Source organism: Enhydra lutris, unplaced genomic scaffold (assembly GCF_002288905.1).
Source record: "Enhydra lutris kenyoni isolate GAN:26980312 unplaced genomic scaffold, ASM228890v2 scaffoldscaffold16, whole genome shotgun sequence".
In the NCBI taxonomy this organism is placed as follows: Eukaryota; Metazoa; Chordata; class Mammalia; order Carnivora; family Mustelidae; genus Enhydra; species Enhydra lutris.
The window spans coordinates 3,213,985-3,239,376 of NW_019154100.1; the positions used below are offsets into that span (position 1 = coordinate 3,213,985).

At 39.2% G+C, this 25,392-nt stretch overlaps 1 protein-coding gene across 2 annotated transcripts in view; it reads left to right on the top strand.

The window, feature by feature from the left end:
• The window catches only part of LOC111147311 (cyclin dependent kinase 14), a 584,276-nt gene that overhangs the window by 424,627 nt on the left and 134,257 nt on the right, over positions 1–25,392 (top strand). For both annotated transcript variants that reach the window (XM_022503295.1, XM_022503296.1), the window contains one exon: positions 21,829–21,877. In XM_022503295.1, the coding sequence (XP_022359003.1) occupies positions 21,829–21,877 (49 nt within the window). The remainder of the gene's footprint in view (positions 1–21,828; positions 21,878–25,392) is intronic.

A 25,392-nucleotide genomic window follows, 5' to 3' on the forward strand; every position in this document is an offset into this window, starting at 1 on the left:
AATACATAGAAGGAAATGGAGGCCCAGAAGAATGATGTGTTTAGATGGTGAACGTCGTAGGTACTGACAGATAAGGAAGATATTCCAGGCAAAGCTTGGGGCTTGTGGGTAAGAGTAGACATGATAAATATTTCCTGAGTTAGCTTGAGAAGTGCCAAAGGGAAGCAAGGTAATAGACTGAGGCAAAGGAAGCAAATCTGTGAATCCTTTCATACAGCACTTAATCAAATCATCAGGGGAGCCCTTGTCTCTGACCTCCTGGACCTCATCCTCCAGGGGAAGAAGGTACACATTCCCAAAGGGGAAAAACCGCAGTGCGAGGGTCTGCCTGTCCCACACCCACCCTGTACCTCCTTATTCTATCCCCAAAGTATGCCTTAGAAAGTCTGAGGGAAAACAAGAGTATCTGAACCTGAAGGACGTAGTTTGTTTTGTTTAGTAGATTTCATTTTTTAGAGAGGTTTTAGCCTCATAGCAGACTTGACAGAAGGTACAGAGATTTCTCCTATACCCCTGCCTCAACACATGCACAGCCTCTCCGTTATCAACATCTCCCACTGCAGTGATACATCTGTTACAGTTTCATGAACCTAAATTGACAGAGCATTATCATCCAAAGTTCATAGTTTATATTAGGGTTCCCTCTCAGTGTCATATATTCTGTAGGTTTGGACAAATACGGAATGACATACATGTACCATTATAGTGTCCTACAGTGTAGTTTCACTGCCCTAGAAGATCTTCCATGTTCTGCCTATCATTCCTCCCTCCCCCACCCAACCCCTGGCAACCACCTTTTTTTTTTAATTGTCTCATAGTTTTGCCTTTTCAAGAATGTCGTAAAGTTGGAATCATACAGGGTGTTGCCCTTTCAGATTGACTTCTTTCACTTATTAATATGCACTTAAGTTGCCTTCATGTTTCCTCATGGCTTGATGCTGCTTTCTTCTTAATGTTAAATATTTCATTATCATGGTATATTACAGTTTATTTATCAATTCACCTCCGGAGGGACATCTTGATTGTTTTAAGTTACGGCAATTTTGAATAAAGATGCTGTAAATACTTGTGGGCAGGTTTTTATGTGGACTTCAGCTTCCAGCTCCTTTTGGCAAATACCAAGGAGTATGATTGCTAGGTCATACATACTTTGCTTAATTTTTTAATAGCTAATACATTTAAGCAATTCAAGATATTGAACAGTATGAAAAAGGAACATGGTACAAAGCCTCTCAACCCTTTTTGCTATCTGCCACTTCCTCAGAACCACTGCCCTCAGATTCCTCCCTCCTCCATTTTATTATTATTATGTTTCTTACCTTTATGTATTTGTAGGAAATGATTAACATTTATACTTTATATTTCTAATATTAAACATAATTTTATATCTTGCTCGTCTCATTAATGCATCTCATAGGTCTTCTCATATCACTGCATGAAGGAGGCCAGTCGGGCTCATAGCTGCATTGTTTTCCATTGTATGGATTTAATCTACTCTCTACTTACGGGCTTTTGGGTTGTTTCCAGATTGTTGCTATTATAAATACACACACACACACACACACACACACACACACACACATATACATACACACACGGGTCACATGTATACAGATATATGTGATAGATAAATTACCAGAAATAGGGTTAAAGAATCAACAAATATATCCAATTATAACTTTGAACACCCTGTCAGATTGTCCAGAAGGATGGTGCCCATTGGCTCTGTTACCAGCAAACACATGAGAACACTGCTTCTCCACTCCACAGGCTACAGCCAAACTTTCAGATTTTGCCAGTCTGTTAGGTGACAAAAGGAATCTCAACACAATTTTTAATTTCATACTCCTTTTTATGATGAGGTTGAGCATCCTTTTGTGTTTCAAGATCACTTTCATTTCCTCTTCTGGGAAGAGTTAATCTCTTTTGCCAATTCACAGTTGAGTTATGTGTTATTTTTTTTTTATCAGTTTCTGCAGGTTCCTTATGCATTGAAGAAAGCAATTTTGAAAATAATCCTCACTTTCATATCTTACTTTTCTTGCTTAACTGAATCAATTTTGCCCTAAGAGAAAAAAAAAAGGTGTAATGGTTGAGAACAATGCAGTCATTATAGTTTTTAGAAGATCAGCTGTTATTGGAGATCTGTATATAAATCTTTATGTATGTACCTTTGAAGGAAAAACTTTTCAGATGAATTATTTTATAGCTATGATCTAGGTCATGAGTAAAGCTAAAAAGCTGAGTCTCTTGGTTTTAACATATTCTAATCTAATGACCTACAAGGTATTTTTTTTTTTTAAATTAACTTACCCTTATAGTTAATTTCTATAGAATAAGTCCAATTTATTAATTCAGCAATATTTATTGAGCACCATTTGTGTGGATAGGAAGTGGGGGTGTTGCAGTGAACAAAACACATGAGATCCCTGGCAGGTAGGAGAAACCTATAATACATCAAATATACAGTATAGTAGGTGGCAATGAGTATTCTGGAGGAAAATAGAGCAAGAAATGGGATCAGGAAGAGCCAGGGAAGGGGGCACCTCACAGTTTTAAATTGTAAATGTAATCAAGGAAGACCTCTCTGAAAAGATGACATTTGAATCAAGGACATAAGAGAGAGAGAGAGCCACTAAGATATTTGCAGAATTTCCAGATAGAGAGAACTGCAAATACAAAGGCCCTCCAGTGGGAAGGAAAGAGGAGAGTATAAAATCAGGTCAGAGGCAACAGGCACTGTGCTAGCAGGAGTCCTTCACCCTTTACTCTGAACCAAACAGAAAGTACTGGAAGATTTTGAACAAGGCTGCACATGATTTGGGTTGCATTTTACTAAGATTATTTTGTGTCTCGTGCTGAGAATGAGGGGGTCCAGGCTCAAGCAGGGAGACCAGCTCAGAGACTGGGACAGGAGTCCAGGAGAGAGATCACGAAATGTGTCGTGAATAAAGTGATTTTACCTTCTCAACTTCTCTGTTTCAGCAGAGAACTTAATCTGGCTTTCCCTTGGAAAGAGAAACATTTTTAGGAACAATTGCCAAATATGTAAAAGAACAATTAGATAACAACTGGGTCTTATTCTTTAGTATTTACTCTGTATCCTCTTCTGCTCTTACATTTATGCTGACACCAAATTCCTTAACCTCATTCCTTAACCTTTTGTGGGAATTTGCTTACTCCCACAGCAGCCAGGCAGCTGGGACAGGCCACCGCTGCATAAAATAAGTATATATGTAACACACACATGCACACACATACACATACATGTGTGTGTGTGTTGCATAGAATAAGGAGTCTAACTGTGGAGGTGCTGCTTTTCCATCATTTCCTTCTATTTAAATTTCTCTTTAAAGAAGTGGGAAGTGGGTCTGGTGTTTTGAACCTGATTGCTGTCCTTTTTCTCTTCCCTCACCCGTGGGTTTCTGTAGTATATAGTCTTAAAAGGAGAGGTCTCTCCCTCCCTTTCTCTTTCTTCTGCCTCCTCCTGCCTCTCCCCACCCCCCCCCCCCCCCCCCGCCTTATATCAGAGCATTTCTTTATCACCAAGCTCAGGACGCTTGCTATGGGCCAGCCCCAGAGGTAAGAGGTTGTTCTTAGCACTTCGGTGATTCTGTGACCTCTGACTGGATTCATCACAGGTCAAGCCCTGTTCCCTGACAAAAAGTAAAAGTCCACTGTAAAATTAGGACAATTTTCCTTTCACTTGTTCCATAGTTACTCAGTAACGGGATACTTCTGCGTAATGCTCTGTGCCTCAGTTCCCCTCTGAGATAGTAAGAGGCTTTCCCCACTTTGCCTGCTGCTACTTTACATCGACAGAGGCAACCGGCTTCTGTGTCCCTGGTGAAGTGATACTGGAAATAGTTTGTTAGATAACACAGACTTAGCATTAATATATTTTTAAAAGATTTTATTTATTATTTGGCAGAGAGACACACAGTGAGAGAGGGAACCAAGCAGGGGCAGAGGGAGAAGGGGAAGCAGACTCCCCACTGAGCAGAAAAGCCCAATGCCGGACCCGATCCCAGGACCCCGGGATCATGACCTAAGCCGAAGGCAGATGCTTAAAGACTGAGCCACCCAGGCGCCCCAGCATTAATATTTTTTTAAAAAACACAAAAAAACCATCTTGCGTGCATACTTGATGTGTTGCTTGGGTTTTGCAGAATTGTGGTCATTCCTAAATCAGGGTAGAACATAGGGAGACATTGGAGGCTCTCCAGGCTGGTGAAAATGGGCAGGTGATTGAGGATGCTGAAAAAACGCTGAAATTTCCTCCTGTTGAGGAAGATCCTTGGTTGGGAGACAAGCACTGTTTTGTTTGTGCTATAACTGTTTAAGCAAATGGAACATTAAAGCTGGAAGACGCTTCAGGGGCATCCAGTCCTGCTCTCTCCCTTGTAAGGTTAGGAACCCAAGGCCAGGGATGTTAAAGGATTTCTCTGAAGTTAGTGAAAGAAATGGAAATAGATCCCAGGTCTTCCTGGGTTTCTGTCCAGTGCTCTTTTTTTCAGCATACATCCTGGAAGATCATGCTACTGGACCTGAGCAAGAAGACTATATCATGATTTCTCACTGACTTTTTTCCAGTGAGCATTTTATTGACCATCAGTCTATAAAGAAAATAACAAAAAACTAGAAGTTATCGGGCTGCCTGGGTGGCTCAGTGGGTTAGGCCTCTGCCTTCGGCTCAGGTCGTGATCTCAGGGTCCTGGGATCGAGTCCCACATTAGGCTCTCTGCTAGGCAGTGAGCCTGCTTCCTCCTCTCTCTCTCTCTCTCTCTCTACTTGTGATATCTCTCTGTCAAATAAATAAAATCTTAAAAAAAAAACAAAACCTAGAAGTTATTTGATCTCTGTATCTAGTGAACTACATAGAACCACAAATATCACTTTGTTTAAAGTAGTTTGGCCTCTGGGTGCCTGGGTGGCTCAGTCAGTTAAGCATCAGACTCTCGATTTCCGCTCAGGTCATGATCTCAGGGTCATGATCTTAGGATGGTGAGCTCATGTCCCACGTTGGTCTCCATGCTGGGTGTGGATCCCACTTAAGATCCTGTCTCTCCCTCTGCCCCTCCCCATTCTATTCTCTCTCTCTCTCTAATAAATAAACAAACAAACAAATGTAGTTTGGCCTCAAAATAACATGTAGACTCCATGTGTGATACTTTTATTCATCTCTTTTTTTTCTTTTTTTTTTTAAAGATTTTATTTATCAGAGAGAGAGAGAGAGAGAGAAATAGAGAGGCAAGCAGAGGGAGAAGCAGACTTCCCGCTGAGCAGGGAGCCTGATGTGGGACTCGATCCCAGGACCCCGAGGTCATGACCTGAACCAAAGGCAGGCGCTTAACCAACTGAGCCACCTGGGCGTCCCACTTTTATTTATCTCTTAAGTGCTTCCAACAAAAGGGCATTCAACAGCATTCCATTAATGACAGATTATTATTCAGGAGTTTAAAAAAGAAGGGTGCTTTTGGGAAGAAAAAAATTGTTGCTAGACTAGAAGCAATTAAAAGTAATAAAATTTAGACTAAAATCTGTGTTCCCAAATCAAGCAAGAGGACGGGGCATTTCTAAAGTGTTCTGTTCTTCTGAAGAGAAAGGTATCTAATACAAGAGACAGATTAAAGAAGATTTGATGAATATTTTTTCAATTTTTTCAATAAACGAAGTGAGATGAAAGAAAAACTTGCCATTGGAGGCAAATTACAGAATGGTAGTATTTGTCTAAGCCCACAGACATATTGACCTTGAAGGCAACATTTAAATATAGACTTAGTTACAAACAGAAAGACAAATTCCATACGCTTTCACTTAAATGTGCAGCGTTACTAAACAGACAGTGGGCAGGGGATGGATTAAGTGGATGACAGATGTTATATGTAAGAGATGAATCATTAAATTCTGCTCCGGAAACTAATATTACACTGTATGTTAACTAACTGGAATTTAAGTACAAACTTGAAAAAATAAAAAATAAAATGAATGAATAAATAAAAAGCAGAAGCAGACCCATAAATACAGAGGGCAGACCGATGTTTGCCAGAGGGATGGTGTGGGGAGGTGAGCAAAATGAGTCAAGAGGAGAGTGGGAGATACAGGCTTCTAGTTATGGAATGAGGAAGTCACAGGATAAAAGGTACAACCATAGGGAATATAGTCCATTATAATAGTATTGTTTGGGGACAGGGGGCCACTATGCTTGTGGTGAGCATAGCATTAATGTATAGAGATACTGAATTTTGTCATCCACCTGAAATCAATCTAACATTGTGTGTGTGTATCAACTATACTTAAATATTTTTTTAAAAGAAAGGATAAAAGAGTATGCACAGAGCATTGGAATAATAAAAAAGAGATTAGAGGTTAAATATAGAGATAGATAAATATGGACTTAGTTGTACTAAGGTTTTGTAATGAGGGGAAGAACTTCTCCTCCAGTCCTGCCTATTCACAGGCATGACTGGGGCTCAAAAACCAGATCTAGACTTAATTCCAGTGAGAAGATGTAAATTATTTCAGAAATAGGATGCTATGGTGATAACACCTTACCTTTTATGTTGTATTCTATTATTTACAAAGCACTTTTATATGTTGCTTCAACTGGTATTTAGAATAACTCTGAGTTATGAGAAGAATGTTTTTGCCTTAAAACTGTTGTCCCATTTTACAGACAAGAAAGCGAAGCTCAGAGAGATTGTGTGGCTTGCCCAGGGCTCTATCTCAGCGATGTAGCAGAGCCAAAACTCAATCCAGGTCTTACAGCCCCCAGCCTAGTAGTCCCACCCATGCCTGTGCCTGCCTTTCAGTGGGTTTCCCTAACTGCAAACACAGGGGCATGAGGGAGAATTGTCAGTCTCTCCTCAGCCCTGCCTTGTGGCATCTTGGAAAAGATCTTTACCTTCTTGTGGATACCAGAACCAGCCTCTTCCCGCTTTAACCTGTGCTTCCAATAAATTGTAGCTCCGAATTGCCCCCTGTGGATGTCTACCTTCAGACGTGCAGTCCTTAGTACGTATTATGGAAATTGCCCAGTTTCGTGATTTGCAGCCCGAAGGAAGCTTGGACTCTTAGCCTTGATTCGCTCTCTTGGCTTTTTCCCTAGTCTTTAAGAAGGTAGTGGAAAAGCTGTGGAAGCAGCAGAAGTTGTTGTGTGGGACATTCAGTGCAGGAAGGTGGAAAGGAGGACATCTTCATGCCAAGATGTTGCCCTACAGAGACCTCACCTTCAGTCAAGGAATCCTTGTGGATGTGCAGAGACCTATTCCTTGCTCTTCCAGAAGAATGGTGTCTGCTCTATCCAGCTCACAAAATCCTGTGGGATTTAAATGAGATAATCTATTTTTTTTACATTCTCTTTATTGCTTTGTATTTACTTATATTCTGCCTCTTTTTAAGATTTGAGCTAGCTGTATAATTGATATAAAAGTGCTTTTAAACTGCTAAGGGAATATAACTACAAAATATTTTGGACCATTTATAGTGTCCTCTGTCTGGTATTTCCTTTCCCACTTGCCATTTATGCTTTATCTCAAGAATTGCTTTTTATGTCTTTCTTTAAATTGATTGATAGCAGTGGCAATAATCATGGGTTACATCTGGATATACAAGGGTGTAACTGTAATGGTTGTAAAAATGGACTTTAAAAATTATTATGCAAATATGTGATTCTTATCTCAGATTTTATTACTAAAATTGTGGATCTGCCTGACCCAAGGCTTAGGACAGTTAGACTCTCTCCACCCACCATCAATCATCACCTTCTCCAACTTTGCGGTTCCTCCTACAACCAGTAAATGCCACTCTGGTCACATAGTGAAAACGCCAGTTAATCAGTAGATTTATGAATGAAGTGAACACTGTAGAGTGGAAGAAATTTTAGCAAGGTTCACCGTAACAGGAAGGGCAGAATGCCCTTACTTCCTTACTTCTCTGATCATGGCAGTCATGCTGAGAGGTCGCTGGTGGCTGCAGGCGGGAGAGAGCGTGCCCACATGAAGAGGCCACATTCAGTCAGCAGTAACATGCCTCACAGACTCTCATGGCTCGGATTCTTATCGAGTGCTCCGCTAGGTACCAGGCAGTGTTGTAGATGCTGAAGACACGGTCATGAGTGAAGCAGACAAACCTCTTTCCATGTGGAGCTTATGTGTTCACAGAAAGACAGGAGACAGATTACAGGTCAGTGTGGCTGGAATAGTGTGGCCACAAACAGCCGCAGAGGGGTGGGTTCTGGAAGGCCAAGGTGAGGAGTTCAGGTTTTATTTGAAATGCAAGAAGAATCATGGAGCAGGGAAGGTTTTTGATCAAGGAAGGAAATTGATGTTTTACGTTTTCAGAAGGACCCACTGGCTATAAAAAGTCATGGGCCAATTTTAGAGATGGAAAGAGGTCTTTGCCTCATGTGTGAAGTCCTCTTGATTGGGCGTTTCTGTCTACAGCTCTGCATTGAGAAGGATCTATAACGGCAAGTTGGACTTGGGGGAAATTATTCTTAGCAGTTAGCAGAGATGCCACAGACATGGAGAATAGAGCTGACCAAGTATCAGATATGAAGTAAGTCCTAGAAGTGGCCAGTGCTATAAAATAAAAATAAGGGGGCACCTGAGTGGCTCAGTCAGTTAAGCATCTGAGTCTTAATTTCACCTCAGGTCATGATCTCAGGGTCGTGAGATTGAGCCTCACGTCCAGCTCCATGCTCAGCGCTGAGTCAGCTTGAGATTCGCTCTTCCTCTGCCCCTCCCCCCACTTATGTGTTCTAAATAAATAAATAAAATCTTTATAAAAAAAGAAAAAGAGAGAGAAGAAATAACCAAAAAGTTTGATAATCACTCAACACTGTAATGTGATAATTCCATTCCTCCCCAGTAAGCAGACCTATGGGAGGGGATTATCTATAAATTCCAGAAACCCATTCCATTGCAAAGTGGGGACTATCTGTACTGATTTTCTCTGTATCTGCTTGAAGAATTTTCCATGTATTTTCACTAGAGGGCATCAGTAGTGATGGAGACTAGCAGAGTGTCCAGAAAATGCCAGAGAAGATGGAATAAGGTTACAATTTTAAGGAGAAATAAAGTTCTTCTGACCACAGCCTTATCAAAACAAAACAGAACAAAATCCTAAGTAGGCGAGTTTCATTACTTTCACTCTTGGAGTTTTGTAAAGATTCAGTTGGGGCATTATCCATACCTCATCTCACCAAGGTTAATATGGCACGCCAGTCACCAAATAAAGATTTCCCCATCCCTTCAGTAATCCTGCTGTCCCCTCCCCATCCCCCAAAAGAGCTAATATCCTTGTATACGGTCCAGTGTGTGTGATTTGGTTAAAAACCACGTCTAAGAAAAGAATAAGAGATTCAGCCTAAGAGTGAGAACAGAATCAAATGAAGACAAGGATAACTTTCAAGGTACTGAAAGAACTGTCAGCTCTTTAGAAATGGCAGGCTTGAGTTGTTACATACCATCCATTGTACCATAAACCGGCCATACACTTGTTATGGCTTTCTTTGGTTTATAACATGATGTTTTATATTTATTCTGCACACAGTAAGTATAACTAGAAATCTATGCATTGGAAAAGGTCCTCCATGTCTCCTGACCCTGAACTTTTAAACATCTTTCCAAAAACTTTAAAAAATATAATAAGAAGAAGATCTTAGGAACGGGGGACAGGGAATTGGAAGTTTAGATCTAAAACAAGACAGTTGATTCCTGTGTTCAAGTTGGGTCTTGAGCCGAGTACATTGACTAGTTAACTGTTTCCCCAGGGAAGGAGTGGGACCCCACAGACCTAAGCTGTGCATAGTTAACCATCCTGAGTAGTAATTCCACTGTGAGATTCATGACTAAGTGATTGAACCAAGGGTAGGAGGAAGGTAGGATTGTCTCTTTTCTGTCCCTGGGACTTTAGAGGCACACAGACAACAGTGTTTGTAACCTGAGAATTTGTGTACAATTTTCAGCATTGGAAAATTCTTAGACAGAATAATAACTGAAAATTGAAGTGCTCATTGGTTTGTGATGCTATTTGTGTTGTATAGTTTTTGACACTTTGCCAAATGTTTTCCTGTGAATTACCCTCTTAGGAGGGCAGGTAGGCAGGAAGATAAATGTAGCTGAAGATCCATGAGGAAAGCCCCAGAAGGTAGCACTGGGCCAAAACCACACGGAGCAGTCGGTTCCGCATTGACAGGGCTCGAAACAAACCACCCCAATGCTGGTGCCAAACCCAGATAAGTATCTGTTAGTTGCTCGAGCCTTGTGGTGAGCTGGGTTTCAGCTGATCTTGTCTGGGTTCTGCAGGGTTTACGTCCAAGATATAGGCCGGGTTCTGGTCTCACCACACATCTTGCATCCTCCTCAGAGCGACAGCTATGAAATAATGCTCTTCCTGTGACAAGAGACAGGAAGAGCACAATGCACAGACACATTTAAACCCGCACTGTGTCAATACCACTGACATCCATTATTCACACCAAATATCATCTCCATGGGGCAGGGCAGGGAGGGTGGGGAGAGGGGCAAGAAGAAATATTTCCTGGATACTAATCTAATCTCCCAGATTAGAGTTTATGACTTCTAGGCTGATCAGCTACTCCTGGCTAAAATAAGTGACTCAGAGCCTTAATTTTTTAAAACGATGTTGATTTAAAACACTTTCTTGGGCTCTTATCGTAGGGATCATGCAAGACAAATAGACATGACCATGGTATAATACCTCTGTGGCTAGTATAGAGGTGAAAGGAAAAATCTTGATTTATGTATGATGCAAAGAATAATACTCAAGTAAGATAAGGTAAACTGACTACTAACGATTGGCTCAGTTTTAAGATCTGATGAAATTTCCTTCACTTGCACTTGTTCTCGATACAGTGCTGTCAGAATGTCTTTTTAGCTACCAGACAATAATGTTTGCAACGGAGATTATTAAGAAAGGACATCATGGTGTAGCTACACAGTGCTTTCACCTCTACAGCCAGCTTGGTAAACCCAACTAATAATCTCCTGACTGCTGAAAAGAACAATTGCTATTCTCTCAATGCTCATCCTTGCTCTCCACGAGTGCATTAAAATCACAGACTTAACCTATAAGGAGTTAGAAGAGTATTGAAATGTCTGTGATTTTTGTCATTTCTTTATTGCCTCAGAAGGGGTACTTGAGGATAGCTTGAGTATTTACTCTCCCTAGAGTAACAGTGCTTTCCCACATACAGTATGTCTGCCTCGTAGATATAGAACTTTACCGTACGAGATGGTCTGTTTTTCAAGCATATCAGTATTAGTTGTGATAATAGTAGTCATAGCTAGCAGGTATTAAATGTTTACTGTGCATCAGACACTCTTACCAGTTCTTGAAGTGCATTTCCTGATGGAATGCTCACAGTAACTGAGATAAGTACTGCTATTACTCCCATATAGGGCAGCGGAGGCACCGAAAGAGATTTTTTTTTTTTTTTTAAGTATTATGTCCAAGGTTACTAGAACTGGGAAGACATGGTCTGGCACTTGCTGTGAACACAAGACAGATTCGTTTTCCTAGACAAAAGGTTAAGGCACTGACTGCCTATGGAAAGTGCGTTGGGAGTGAAAAGAGTACGTTTGTGTGCATGCTTTTTTTAAGAGCTCTTTTAGCTTCACAGCAAAACTGAGGGAAAACACAGAAATTGCCCATACGTACCCTGTGTGTGCACACAGTCCCAGCCTCCCCAATATCAACAAACCCCACGAGAGCGGGACGTTAGAATTGCTGATCCTACATTGCCCCATCATTATAACCGAGAGTTCATTAGAGTTTACTCCTGGTGAGCAAATGTATAGTGTGGGTGTGGACAAATGTATAATGACATGTATTCACCTTTACAGTATCATACAAAGTAATTTCACAGCCCTGAGAAATCCTCTGTGCTCTGCCCACTCCTCCCTTCCTCTGCCCTAACCTTAGCATCCACTGATCTTTCTACTGTCTTTGTAGTTTTGCCTGTTCCAGAATGCTAGCTCGTTGGAAGCATGCTGTTTTATATTGATGGCTAAAGGACCTTTGTGCTCTGTTGTGCTGCTGCAGGCTTAGTGTATGGTTGAGGTCCATACACCAAGTCTTTGCCCTCGGAGACACAGAGGGGTGTCCTGGTATAGTGACGAAGAGCATGGACTCCACCTCTAGCTGGGTTCAAATCTGGCTCTGCCACATGTGAGCTGTGTAACACGGACAAGGTGCCCAGTGTCTCACTACCTCAGTTTCTCTGTGTGTAAAGTATAAGGTGGAGATGACCATAGCCCCTCCCCCACAGTGTTGTCATGAGGACTAAAGTGAGTGCATATTTGCAAACTACTTAACCATGTAGAAAATGTTTGCTAAATATCTAATGGGAGGCTTGGGTAGCCCAGCTCTTTGGGAAGGGACGGTAGACTGGGAGCAGAGTCCTCGTTCAGCCTGTCCCAGTAGCCTGCATCATGGCCTCTGGCAACTCAACCTTTCCAACCTCAGTTTACTCCTGTAAAATGAAGTTCTTAGACTCCCTGATTGCTCACACTGCCCCTGAAGGTGCTGAGCGCCCCCTTCCTGATCTCTTTCTCGCTTAGGGAAGTCTAGATGAAGGGTGGGTGGGGACGCATGGAGAATGAGACACAGAATCTTTCCTCTCCTTTGTATTCTGGGCACTGTGAAGACATGATTTGTGAACAGTACACTTTAGATTTGCAAGAATGCCTGTGGTTAAACTTTCCTAGAGAAAGACATCTTATGGGGAAGAGGAGCCTTCCTTGACTTTTAGATTGGATAGTTTGAAGACCTCGTCAGGGACTGCGCACTCGCAAAGCCACAGTTGTACACATGTCCGAAAAGCCAAGCCATCAGAAATAAAAATATTTAATGAAGTAGGAGAATGTTTGTTTCTAGAAGTTGCTAAGAGATGACTCATTTTAAAACGCTCACGTTTGGGAATTAAAAGATGATTTGCCACGGCCGGAGTAGGTCACGTTACTTCCGTCTCCTGCGTGCACCATCTGAAGGTGGCTGCCGAGCATTTTGAGGTGGCCATCGGGGGACAGCATCAGGACAGTGCACTTGTGTTCAGCATGAATGTGTCATGCCAGAGCCTCATGGATAGCATTCAAGGTGTGCCAGATCTCAGTCATTATGTATTTTGGGGCTATCAAGTATGTTAAAGCTGTGACTTGCAGGTGTGTGAACATATGTATTATTTATGTATCATTTCCAAAATGCCTGTTTAGGGGGCTCCTGGGTGGCTTAGTCATTAAGCATCTGCCTTCAGCTTGGGTCATGATTCCAGGGTCCTGGGATCGAGTCCCACGTCGGGCTCCCTGCTCAGCGGGGAGTCTGCTTCTCCCTCTCCCACTCCCTTTCCTTCTGCCCGATGTTCCCCTGTTCATGCTCGCTCTCTCTCTCTTCTCTATCTCTGTCAAATAAATAAATAAAATATTTTAAAAAATAAAAATTAAAATGCCTGTTTAGGTCACTCTGCTTTTTTGGAGTTGAGAGATCTAACATCCCCATATTTTGGAACAAGTTTAACCCTCTCCATCTGGGGTAAACTTTCCTCTTCTGTACAGGAATTCTGCTTTACTTCTGTTTTAAAAACTATAAATAGGGGTGCCTGGGTGGCTCAGTGGGTTGAAGCCTCTACCTTCAGCTCAGGTCATGATCCCAGGGTCCTGGGATTGAGCCCCATATCGGGCTCTCTGCTCAGCAGGGAACCTGCTTCCTCCTCTCTCTCTGCCTGCCTCTCTGCCTACTTGTGATCTCTATCAAATAAATAAATAAAATCTTCTAAAAAAAAAGTATAAATAGTTTAAATCCAGCTTATCTGTCTAAATCAGACTATCAACTGAAGTGTTCACTGCTGGCTTGGCTTTCCTAATAGGAGATAGTGAAGGTTGCATAAAAATTCTTCTGCATACTTGTCAGTATAGTTTTCTTCTATTGATAATCCATTAGTATGGGTGCCGTGATTTATTGTAGGCTGCTTATGACCATATATGTTTTGTGCACTACTGTATATCCACAGTGCCTAGAACAGGGCCTGGCAAACAGTAGGCACATAATAAATATTTGTAGAATAAACGGGAGAATGAAGGAATACTCATGTCTCCTATCCTAAAGGATTTAAGAATATTATACATTACATAAACAAGGAATAAGAGTGATTGTTTGAAATCTCACTAGCATGATCCATAACTATGTTTGTTGTTGACCTTCTAAAGGACCAGAGCCCTTCTGCTTCACTGAAACAATCCCGAGAAGGGCCTCAGGTTCACCAGCCCTGCCAGGTGATACAATGACCACGGCTCTTTGCTAAAATTCTTACTACTTTTCTTACAAGCTCAGTAAGAAAGAGTAAATGTATTTGTTAAAATATAAAACAATTCTAAAAATTTTTAATTGTGAACATTTGAATATATTGTTGAGAGGAGTTAATTATCAAGCACATCTAACATTTCCTGTGGCGTTTTGGACATGCTCATTTTTATATTGATTTATTGACTTATGAAACACTTGTTTGGTGATATTACTTATGTTGGATGATATTAAATCTGTTTACAAGAGATATGCTAAAGTCTTAGACTTGTAAGATCTCATCTCTGTTGCCACCCCTCCCAAAAAAGAAAGAAAAGCAATAGCTTACAAATCCTGATTTTACCTCTCAAATCCTTCGAACATATTTGGGGTTTCTAATTTGTTGATTGATGTAACTGTTTACTCATATGGTTTCCTGTTATTGAAGTTAGAAACACAGCAGTGTCCCGTAAGATAGAAGCCAAAAAAATAAAAATTTGGTGAGAAGGAAATGAGAGGAATACAAATTAAAGTTATTTTCCTGATGGATCCAGGTCTTACCTATAAGCGAATGAGTACATTCCAGTTTAGGTTTTCTCTTCCTGTGGGTTCCAGTCTGCTTTCCTAATGCCCGAAGCCACTGCGGTTACAGGTTTTTTAAGCTGAGTCACTAGAATGTGTACCATTGTTCTCCGCTTGTTTTCCTGCCGTATTTCAACGACCCGCAGCACACAAGCAGGGCAGTTTGAGGGGAAACCTTTCCAGTTCTCTGTCCTCCCACCCCCCTCCCGTGGCAGAGTGAGTGATTTCTTCTGGGCCGGCCCTCCTCCCTGGCCTCCCGCTGCGTGTGATCGTCCTCTACAATGTCCCTGCAAGAAGAGAAGGTGAAAATCAGCCTGCAGGTTTAAATTAATTGCACGCATCAGTTATGCTCAGAGTTTCACCAGTTCTTTACATCACAACATTCTAAACTTCTAGTTTAAACATAATTGGAAAGAGAAAGCTGACATTAAAGTAGTCACTGACAGAGTAAACTTAACTAAAGCATAACAGTGTAAAATACTCATATGCAAATAACTTGAATAATCTGATAAAGTCACTCATAGGCCCTTGAATATTTTATTAAAGATAACGGTTACTGGTTCAGAGCCCTGGATTCCAGCACCTTTTTGTTTTTCAAACTTACATGCTAAATTATATTGTGTTTGTTCTAATGGAACATCACTTTTATTCGTAGTGGAAATCGCTTTTAAAATATAATTTTTTCATAGAGTTATAAATGTAATGCATGTTGCTGCCCCCCCCCCCCCAAAATGGTAGAGCCTCCTCCATTTGAAATTGTGTACCTGGCGGTTAAGATCTGAAGGATGCTGGATACAAGAGAGCAGTGCCTGTGTTTTACTGGGGCTGGCTTCAGATATTTGAGTTTATCCTGTCTTCATTTGGAAAAGAAACAGATGCACTTAGTGGCTCTGCCTCCAGGCTCCCAAGGGACGGTGTCCGTATCCACACTGACAGCACTCTTCATCCTGTATTTGTAATTCTGTATTTACATTTCGGTGCCACTGAACTATAACTGGGACTTTTACCCACTTCTCCGTGTCCAGTGCAGCTCCTGGCACCCCGGCAGGTGCTTAGGTCACATTTGCTAAAAGAATTCAGAGTTTACATGAGTAGTGATGGAAGGCAAACAAAGGGAAACCTCATTCTTCCTTATTTTTTCTAACTTTCCTATGGCACGTTTCAGTTTGGGCTTTTATGCACAGCTAAATTGGACATATTGTATTTCTGGGGGAAAAAATTCTATTAGCATATCCTGTCAAACTCTAAATAGAGGCAATTCTTAGAACTTATATTTATGTGCAGCCGTTAATTGCCAAGAATAATAATTTACTTGTAAATTCAAGATTGTATTAATTTTATCTGTAATGGAATTCTTGTTCCTCCTGAAATCATAGCAAATTATTAAAATTGCTTTGTGGGGAGTACAAAGTTAAGGAGATCAAATTTGCTTTACAAGAACACTTGATGTAATTAATTTTTAAAATATATCTTGCTTTTTAAATACCAGACTGCAGATAATAAGTTTTTTAAAGACCTTTATAAAAAGAACTGTTCTCCCCATTTCTCCTTTCTTTGTCAGTGAATCCTCAAACCTAGAATATGCCTTTAAGTTTCTACTCTACACCAACTGGCTGAATTACGTTGTGACTTTATAATGCAGTCTAGTAGAGAGTAAACTCAGATATTACATGTTCTTATGAGACTTTTAATTCATAATTGTTGGTGAGCACTTTGACCCATAGCTTTAGAACAATGGCTATTTGGAATCAGGCCTGATCTTCTGCAAATGCCTGCCATGAGAGCATAATGACTAGTTTCTGCGCTGATTGGTCAGAGTCCATGCCTGGCAGGTTCTTAAATATTTTAACAATTATCCCAGCTTGAATGGTGACTCTGAAGCTCCATGAAAACCTCCAGTACTTTCTGAATCATCCTGGAAAGATTCATGTATTCTTGGCATGACAGCTGAGTTGAGTATGAAATTCTCAATCTTGGGAACTTGGAAATTAGAGATCTGTAAACCCTCTATTCCTCATCTTAATGCCTACCTTCCTGTCATAGCCTATATCCAATCCATCAGTAAATCTGTTGCTCTGCCTTTTAACAAGCTGCGGACGGACTGACCCCTTCTCACTGCAGTCACTGTTTCTAGGGCCCAGAGTATATCGTCTCCCCCTCATACAGTTGTAAAAAACTTTTCTTGATCTTCCAGTTCTGTCCTTGCTCCTGATAGTGTGTTCTCGAAACAGAAGGCAAAATGTGTGGAAGGTGAGTTACAGGCCACAGGGACTCCATATGAGCCCGTCTTCTGCCCTGTGCCCCTTCTCTGTCTCAGCCTCCACTTCTCTCTCCCGGGCTTTCTGTCTGCTCCAGCCACCCTGTCCTTCAGGCTCACTCCAGCCTTGCACGTCCTACTGGAATATGAGCCCCCTGCCTGCATGAAGGGTTTCTGTGTGATTCCCTTCTGTGTAGCCTCAGCCACCAGGAAGGGCCCCTGGCACATAGTAGTTGCTCAATAAATAGTAGTTGAATCAATGAATCATTGCACAGTATTTCCAGTCATTCTGTTTGGATAAAGACTGTGTTTAGAAGTGGAAAGTTGAGCAGGTTCTTAAATTTCTTTTTGTTCTTCTTATCTAATGGTATTCTTCCACAGGAAATATACTATAACACAAGCAATACCAGTCATTTAGATTCTCTCCTTTAAAAGCTTGTCCTTAAAAGCAGACAACACTGAAAAGAGACACCAACCAATATTAAGCAATACTTAAGCCTTTAAGTATGAAATTTTTTAAAGGAATCAAGATTAATATGAACAAGATGCCATTTAATTTTATTGGAGGACATACACACAAAACCTTTCTGAATGGAAAGACACACCAAAAGGTTATGTACAAAGATTTTACATCATTCTTTTCAGATAAGTAGATATTTTAATGACACTCCAACCAGATTTCCAGTGGGAACTTTATTTTGTTGACTGACCGTTTTGTTTGAAACTCACCTTCCCTCATCACTTAATCTAAAGTGTTCCTCTCATACTGGTCTGTCTACATTATATCTCCTTGTTTTATTTTGCTAGAACACTTTTTTTTGCCCACCTTTATTGAGATAGAATAGACACATAACAGTGTATAAGTGTAAGGTGCACAACAGAGTGATTTTATACATCTATATATATATATATATATATAACAAAATGATACCACAGTAAGTTTAGTTAACACATGCATCACATCATGTGATTACAATTTTTGTGTGTCTGTGGTGAGAACTTTGAAGATCTACTCTCTTAGCAGCTTTCAAATATACAGTGCAATATTGTTAACTAAAGTCATTATGCTTTACATTACCTCCCCAGAATTGATCCATTTTATAACTAGAAATTTATATCCTGTGATTGCTTTTCATCCATTTCTCTACCTCCCCATCCCCTACCCCCGGCAACCATTAATCTGTTCTCTGCTTTTGTTGAGTTCAGGGTTTTTTAGATTCCACATACAAGTGAGATCATACAGTGTTTATCTTTCTTTGACTTATTTCACTTAGCATAATGCCCTCAATGGGCACAGTGCCCACATCGTTGCAAATATCAGGATTTCCTTATTTTTTATGGCTGAATACTGTCCCTTACATATATACGCTACATTTTTTTCATTCATTTCATCCATCAGTGGACACTTTGGTTGTTCCCATATCTTGACTATTGTAAGTATTGTCGAGGTGAACATAAGGCTGCAGAAATCTCTTCAAGTTAGTGATTTAATTTCCATCAGAAATTAAATATCCTCCTATGGAATTGTTGGATCACATGATAGTTGTATTTTTAATTTTTTGAGAAACCTTCCTACTGTTTTCCATAGTGGCTGTACCAATTTACATTCCCAGCAATAATGTATAGACATTCCCCTTTCTCCACATTTTTGCCAGCACTTGTTAGCTTGTCTTTTTGATACTAGCCATTCTGACAGCTGTGAGGTGACATCTCATTGTGGTTTTGATGGTTTTAATCTGCTAATTAGTGATGTTGAGTGCCTTCTCATGTACTTGTTGGCCAGTTAAATATCTTCCTTGGGAAAATGTCTGTTCAGGTCCTTTGCCCACTTCTTAGTTATATTATTTGATTTTTTTGCTATTGAGTTTTGTGAGTTCTTTATATATTTTGGATATTAACCCCTTACCAGATAGGTGGTTTGCAAATATTTTTCTCCCATTCCATAGGTTGCCTTTTCATTTTGTTGATGGTTTCTTTTGCTGTGCAGAAGCTTTTAGTTTGTTGTGGTCTCACTTGTTTATTTTCGCTTTTACTACTTGTGCTTTGGGTGTTGTATCCATAAAATCCATAAAAATGGTCTTGCCAAGACCAGTGTCAAGAAGCTTTTTCTACCTCTGTTTTTGTCTGTGCTTTCAGGTCTTACATTTAAGTCTTTAATCCTTTCGGAGTTAATTTTTCTTCCTGGTTTAAAATAGGAGTCCAGTTTCATTTTTTTGTTTGTTTTCCCACCATGTATGGAAGAGATTATTTTTCCTCCATTGAGTATTTTGGCTTCCTTGTCAAACATTAGTTGACTGTTCATGCCTGAGTTTAATTCTGGGCTTTCACTTTTGTTCTGTTAGTCTGTGTGTCTGTTTTTATGCTAGTACCAGACTGTTCAGATTGCTCTAACTTTTTGAAAGATAGTTTGAAATCAGGAAAGGTAATGCCCCTAGCTTTGTTCTTCTTTCTCAAGATTGCTTTGGCCATTTAGGGTCTTCTGTGGTTCCATACACATTTTAGGATTGTTTTGTTCTTGTTTGTATAAATACAAAAAAATGCCATTGAAATCTCAATAATGATTGTATTAGGTCTATAGATGATGTTGGGTAGTATGAAGATTTTACTATATTAATTCTTCCAATCCATGAACACAGGATTCCTTTCCATTTATTTGTGTCTTCAATTTCTTTCATCAGTGTCTTAATAATTTTCAATGTACAGATTTTTTTATCTCCTTGGTTAAATTTATTCCTAGGCATTTCATTATTTTTGGTGCTTTATAAATGGAATTTTCCTTTATTTCTTTTTCACATAATTCAGTGTTAACATAGAGAAACACAACTGACTTTTATATATTGATTATTTATTCTGCAGCTGGGCTGAATTTGGCACGAATAGTATTTTGGTGGAGATATTCTGTATATAAAATCATGTCATCTGCAAACAGACAGTTTTACCTCTTCCTTTCCAATTCAGATGCCTTTTATTTATTTTTCTTTCTTTCTTCCTTTTTTTTTTTTTTTCTTGATTGCTCAGGCTCAGACTTTTAGTAGCATGTTGTTGAATAAGAATGCTGAGAGAGTCAGGGCGCCTGGGTGGCTCAGTGGGTTAAGGCCTCTGCCTTCGACTCAGGTCATGATCTCAGGGTCCTGGGATCGAACCCCGGGTCCCATCGGGCTGTCTGCTCAGCAGGGAACCTGCTTTCCTTCCTCTCTGCCTGTCTTTCTGCCTACTTGTGATCTCTGTCTGTCAAATGAATAAATGAAATCTTAAAAAAAAAAAAAGAATGCTGAGAGTGGGCACCCTTGTCTTGTTCCTGATGTTAGAGAAAAAGCCTTCTGCCTTTCATAATTGAGTATGGTATTAGCTGTGGGCTTGTCATGTATATGCTTTTCTGCATTGGGTGCGTTCCTTCTATACCCAGTCTTTTAAGGGTTTTTATCATGAATGGATGCTAAATTTTGTCAAATGCTTTTTCTGCATCTATTAAGATAATCATGTGATTTTTGTTTTTCAGTCTATTAATATGGTGTATCACATTTATTGATTTGCATGTGTTAAACCATCCTTGCATTCCAGGGATGCATACTATAAAGAGACATCATTTTTTCATTGCTGGAAAATGAAAAGTAATCTGTCAGCATCTATTAAAATGTAAAATGTGTGTACCATTTACCAAGCAGTTCAACATGGAAAAATCTGTCCAATAGAAACAAAGGCATTAGTATACAGAGATAGATGTGCAAGGATATTTATTGAAGCATTGTTTTTAAGGGAAAAGGAACTGGAAACGATCTCAATTGTCATCAGTAGGAAATAGTCTAAATAACTATGATACTTCTAGTCTATGGAATATTATACAGTCTTAAAACAATTGTTAAATCTATTTCTTGCTTTGAAGGACTGCTGTATACTAAAAAGATTTCAGACTGTTCATTGTACAATCTGTCTTTAAAAATTAAAATAGTATCTACACATGTATATATGGATGGGTTTGTATTGTAAACATAAAGAAATATGTGGAAAGAGACATACCCTAGACATTAACAATTGCTGTGTCTTCAGGAGTCAAAAATAGAGAGCAGGAGAGGAGATTATTAACATCTGTTCTGTGCTGCTTTATTGTTTAACTTGGTAAAACCAACATCTTAATTTTTAAAATATAATAAAGATGACTTAATGAAAAACATAAAGGTACATTAGAGGACATTAGTAGTTTGGCTTTGAGCCAAATCAAGTAAATGTAAGAAAGAAAATGTAAATACTAAATAGTGTAAGAAAGGAGAGCCACCGTTACTGTATTGGATCAGAGATATCTTCATAGTGAAGGCAGCAGCTCTCACTTCACCGATGTGTCAGTGTTCTTCAGTAGACTTACAGTTTGGAGGTTTGGAATTTGTGTTTCTTTTTTCTACCTGATCAAAACTTAGTTATTCTAAGAAATAATTACTAGGAAACCGGATTATGAAATAAATCACCGTAACAAAAGAAAACAATGCTTCCTTATTTAAAATATTATGATCTTCCTGTTTTATTCTTTGTAACTGCCCGATTTAAAGGTGAAGTGTACCATGGCCAGCGTAACCATGGCTAAGTCAAACATGGTCTTTTTAAAAGTTGAGGTTTTTTGTTTTTTTTTTTTAAACATACTTGTAATGTATACATTTGAAATAAAGGTTGCTTATCATTTTTCTTTTTTATTTCAGAACGCTTTACCCCGTACAGCTCTAAAAACCTTAGGCAAGCATGGAATAAGTAAGTCTTTATACAGTTTGTGCTTGTTCTCGCTCTCTTCTTCTTTTCTCTCTCAGTCTCTCTCTCAATTCTTAAAACTCTCCAAATAAGCTTGTCTTGACATTTTTCGTTTGCTCATCCAAGTATCCATGCATCCATTCATTTAACCATTAAATAGTCGGTAAGCCCTAACTGGGCACCAGCCACCATGTTCACCCTAAGCCGATGCTGTTATATATGAGTTTGGGTTCTTAGAGCAACGTGGCATTGCTTGAGAATTCTAAATCCTAAAATTCATTATGCTTAATCTTCTCATAACTGAATTCCAAGAAATGTTTTCACAATAACAAAATAGCATCTAAGAGCAGTGTAATGACTGATTCTAATCTAAATAATGCCAGTGACAAACTTGGAGCTAGATAAAATTGATCTTTCAGATTTTTTCAGTTTATCTGTTGTTCTCCTAAGCCTTGTTGGAAAGCGAAGTATGTGTATCACTTGAAATATATGTGATCTGTTTATTTAATTTCTGTTCTCTCATCTGATCTCATTGAAATAATTTTATTTATTGGTTTCGAAATTTGATGAAATCTGAAGGTCTGGGTTTCTCAAGTTATTCAGAGATCTTTTATTGCAAGCCAGCGTGTTAATAAATCATTGAAAGTTGGAAAGCAGAGTGATTGAGTCACTCTCATTAGTTGTGGAGATCATATTTCAAGCATGATGCTGGGAAAAAGGTAACTGGGACTGGTTTGATTTAAAAAAAATTAATTTGTCATAACAGAATTTTGTCTGTGGGGAATTTAGTATTATTGCCTCAGTTTTTACTGTTACAACATGTTTCATTTTAGACACCATCAATTATAAAAATAAAAAAAGAAGGAAAAAACCTTTTTATAATAAAAATGTTGTCAGTAGATCCAGTAGACAAGTTATTGTGAGGAACTCATGAAGTGAGTACTTTAAACTCTGCAGTTAAAGTTATTAGTTATTCTAAGAAATAACTTATTTAGTTTATTTGGAAGATTTGGCTATTTATTTTGATTAAATTCATCCTTAGAAGAGCACTGGGATAACTATTTTCGTCTAACACAAGGCTTTGCATTTGGCCGTTTGAAGAATCAGTACTTAATGTCTGGAGTCTCCTCTGGGAGGCATGCCCTCTGTTGGGAACATTCTGTGCCTGTTCCTCCACTCTTGTTCCCTTCACCCTCCCCCTCTAACAATTTAATTAAGTGCTTTCATACACCAGGTACCACATATAGTATACAGTTCCTACCTTAATTAAATAACCAAACATATTCTCTCATGATTGCTCAAGAAGGTTTGTCCAAGCAGGTAACCATCTTATGAGACAGTTCTTTATAAAGCAGTTGAATTTCTAACCCCACCTTTGAAGTCACAGGAACATCTGGCAGATCTACACAGAGCATTTGTGGAGAACAACCATTTCCTTCCTTCAGAGGGGCCGAGCTCGAGTGACCTCTAAATTGCCCAGGAAAATAAATGGCAGTCCTTATCCATTTAGAGTAGTCAACAAAAAAAAATGGGAAATGGGTGTGTGTAGATGATGGTGAATGATATTTCTTCCACTGTCCTCTTATGGATATGACCCCACTTTGTGTACACCTGGCCCACTCCAGCCATTCGTATCTGTAGCTTGTATTCAGTACCACCCACCACCGCAAGCTCTCAAGCACGCGGGCCCCGACGAATGAATGGCCTTTCTCACCCAGCCATTCCACCATGACAGGTGGGATGCCTCAGGGAATCGAGGTTGCCTCATGTCTTTCTAAAGGAAAAGCAAAATTGAAATAGTACTCAAGCGTTGCTTGAATTCTGACTTGCTTCTGATAAGCTTGCTTCGTTCTGACCACCTAAGACCCCATGCTTACTTTGCTCCGAGAGGTATTGATCATGTTACAACAAGAGTAGTTAATTTCATTGATGAAAATCAGGATGTACAGTCCTCTGGTATTGATGTTTTAGAAATTTTAAAAACTGTGTGCATTATGCACAATGTCCAGATTTTTTTAAAAAGATGCCAAGTGTCAGTAAATACGCTTTGACTTTAGAGGGTGAATAAGAATTCTTCAGAATATGATTTTTTGCAAAATAATAACATAGTCTTCTTAAGCTGTATCCTCAGGGATATTTATTACTTGCATTTTCTATGAACATAGGATTTATAATTTTTCTACCAAAATCAAGGTCTAAAATACTAAAGGAAATTTTACATTTTCATGTAAAGTATTCTTAATGAACTGGTAGAACTGTGGTTAATGTCTTTCTTTTAATCCATAACATCACATGTGCTTTAAAAAAAATTAGAATTAGGAACTCCTGGGATTGAGTCCCACATCAGGCTCCTTGCTCAGCGGAAAGCCTGCTTCTCCCCTTGCTTGTGTGCTCTCTCTCTCTCTCTCTCTCTCTGACAAAAAAATAAATAAAATCTTTGTTTAAAAAACTAGGGTTAATTCAAAAGCAACTAACAAACTGGGTCTTACCCTTAGATTGCTTTTAAAGCATTTTAGCAAAAATATTAAAAGCTGAACTTGAGGTAAGATTTTTAAATTATAAACATAACCTGTTCAGAACCATGCTACTTTTTAAGCTCCCATAAGTCTTATTTTTTGTTGCCTTAAGGATTTATCTCAGAAAACACGAAGTAATAAAAAATCACTAAAAATATTTTTAAAATACTACTGGCATCCCAGTGTTATATACTGAATCCTTAGAGCCATAGCCTCTAACCCATTAAAACCCAATGAAATTTAGAGAAAACCGAGAATTCAGAGACCCTAATTATATTATTGATCCCTCCTCCAAATGGACTTGTGACTTTGCAGCCACCAACATTTCAACATCTGTCACTTTGGAGGGAGGTCAAGGTTCAGAAGAACTGCATTTAAAGGCTATTAAGCAAGTGCTGGCTTTCTCCATCACTGCTAACTAATTTGCTTGTCTACAAGCACAATTGTGTAACTGGAGCAGTTGGTAAATTCTCTTGTACAGCAGTAATAGGTTCAAAATAAAGTGAACTAATTTGCAAGGACTAATTTGAATTCAACTTAGATGGGTTAATATAAGATGGGTAGGTTAATAAAAAGCAAGTCACTGTTCCAAATTAAGTAGGGTTATCTTTTTAAAAGTTTGTATTAACTCCTCTGTTAAAGCTAGGTGATGTGTTAACCTACCTAAAAGAGCCAGAATTTCTTGAGCAGTGAATCCTCAAGTCTCTTTGAACAGCTATAACAAGTGACCCAGTTTATTGGGGGGGGCCAAGTCTGCCCTTGGTAACACCAATACAATTCCCTCCTGACTTCATTTATACCAGTAACCACGGGCATAATTTTATCCTTTGAAGGATTTTTTAGTATTCTGGGGAAACAAAGCAGTGATGGGAGAAAAATATCAAAAGATCTTGCAGATATCTAAACTCAAAAGGATAATATAAAGAAGAAGTCTTAATTATAGGATTGAGAATAATAAATAACTATTAATAAAGAAAAGAAAGCCCTTTTATTCCCTCATGT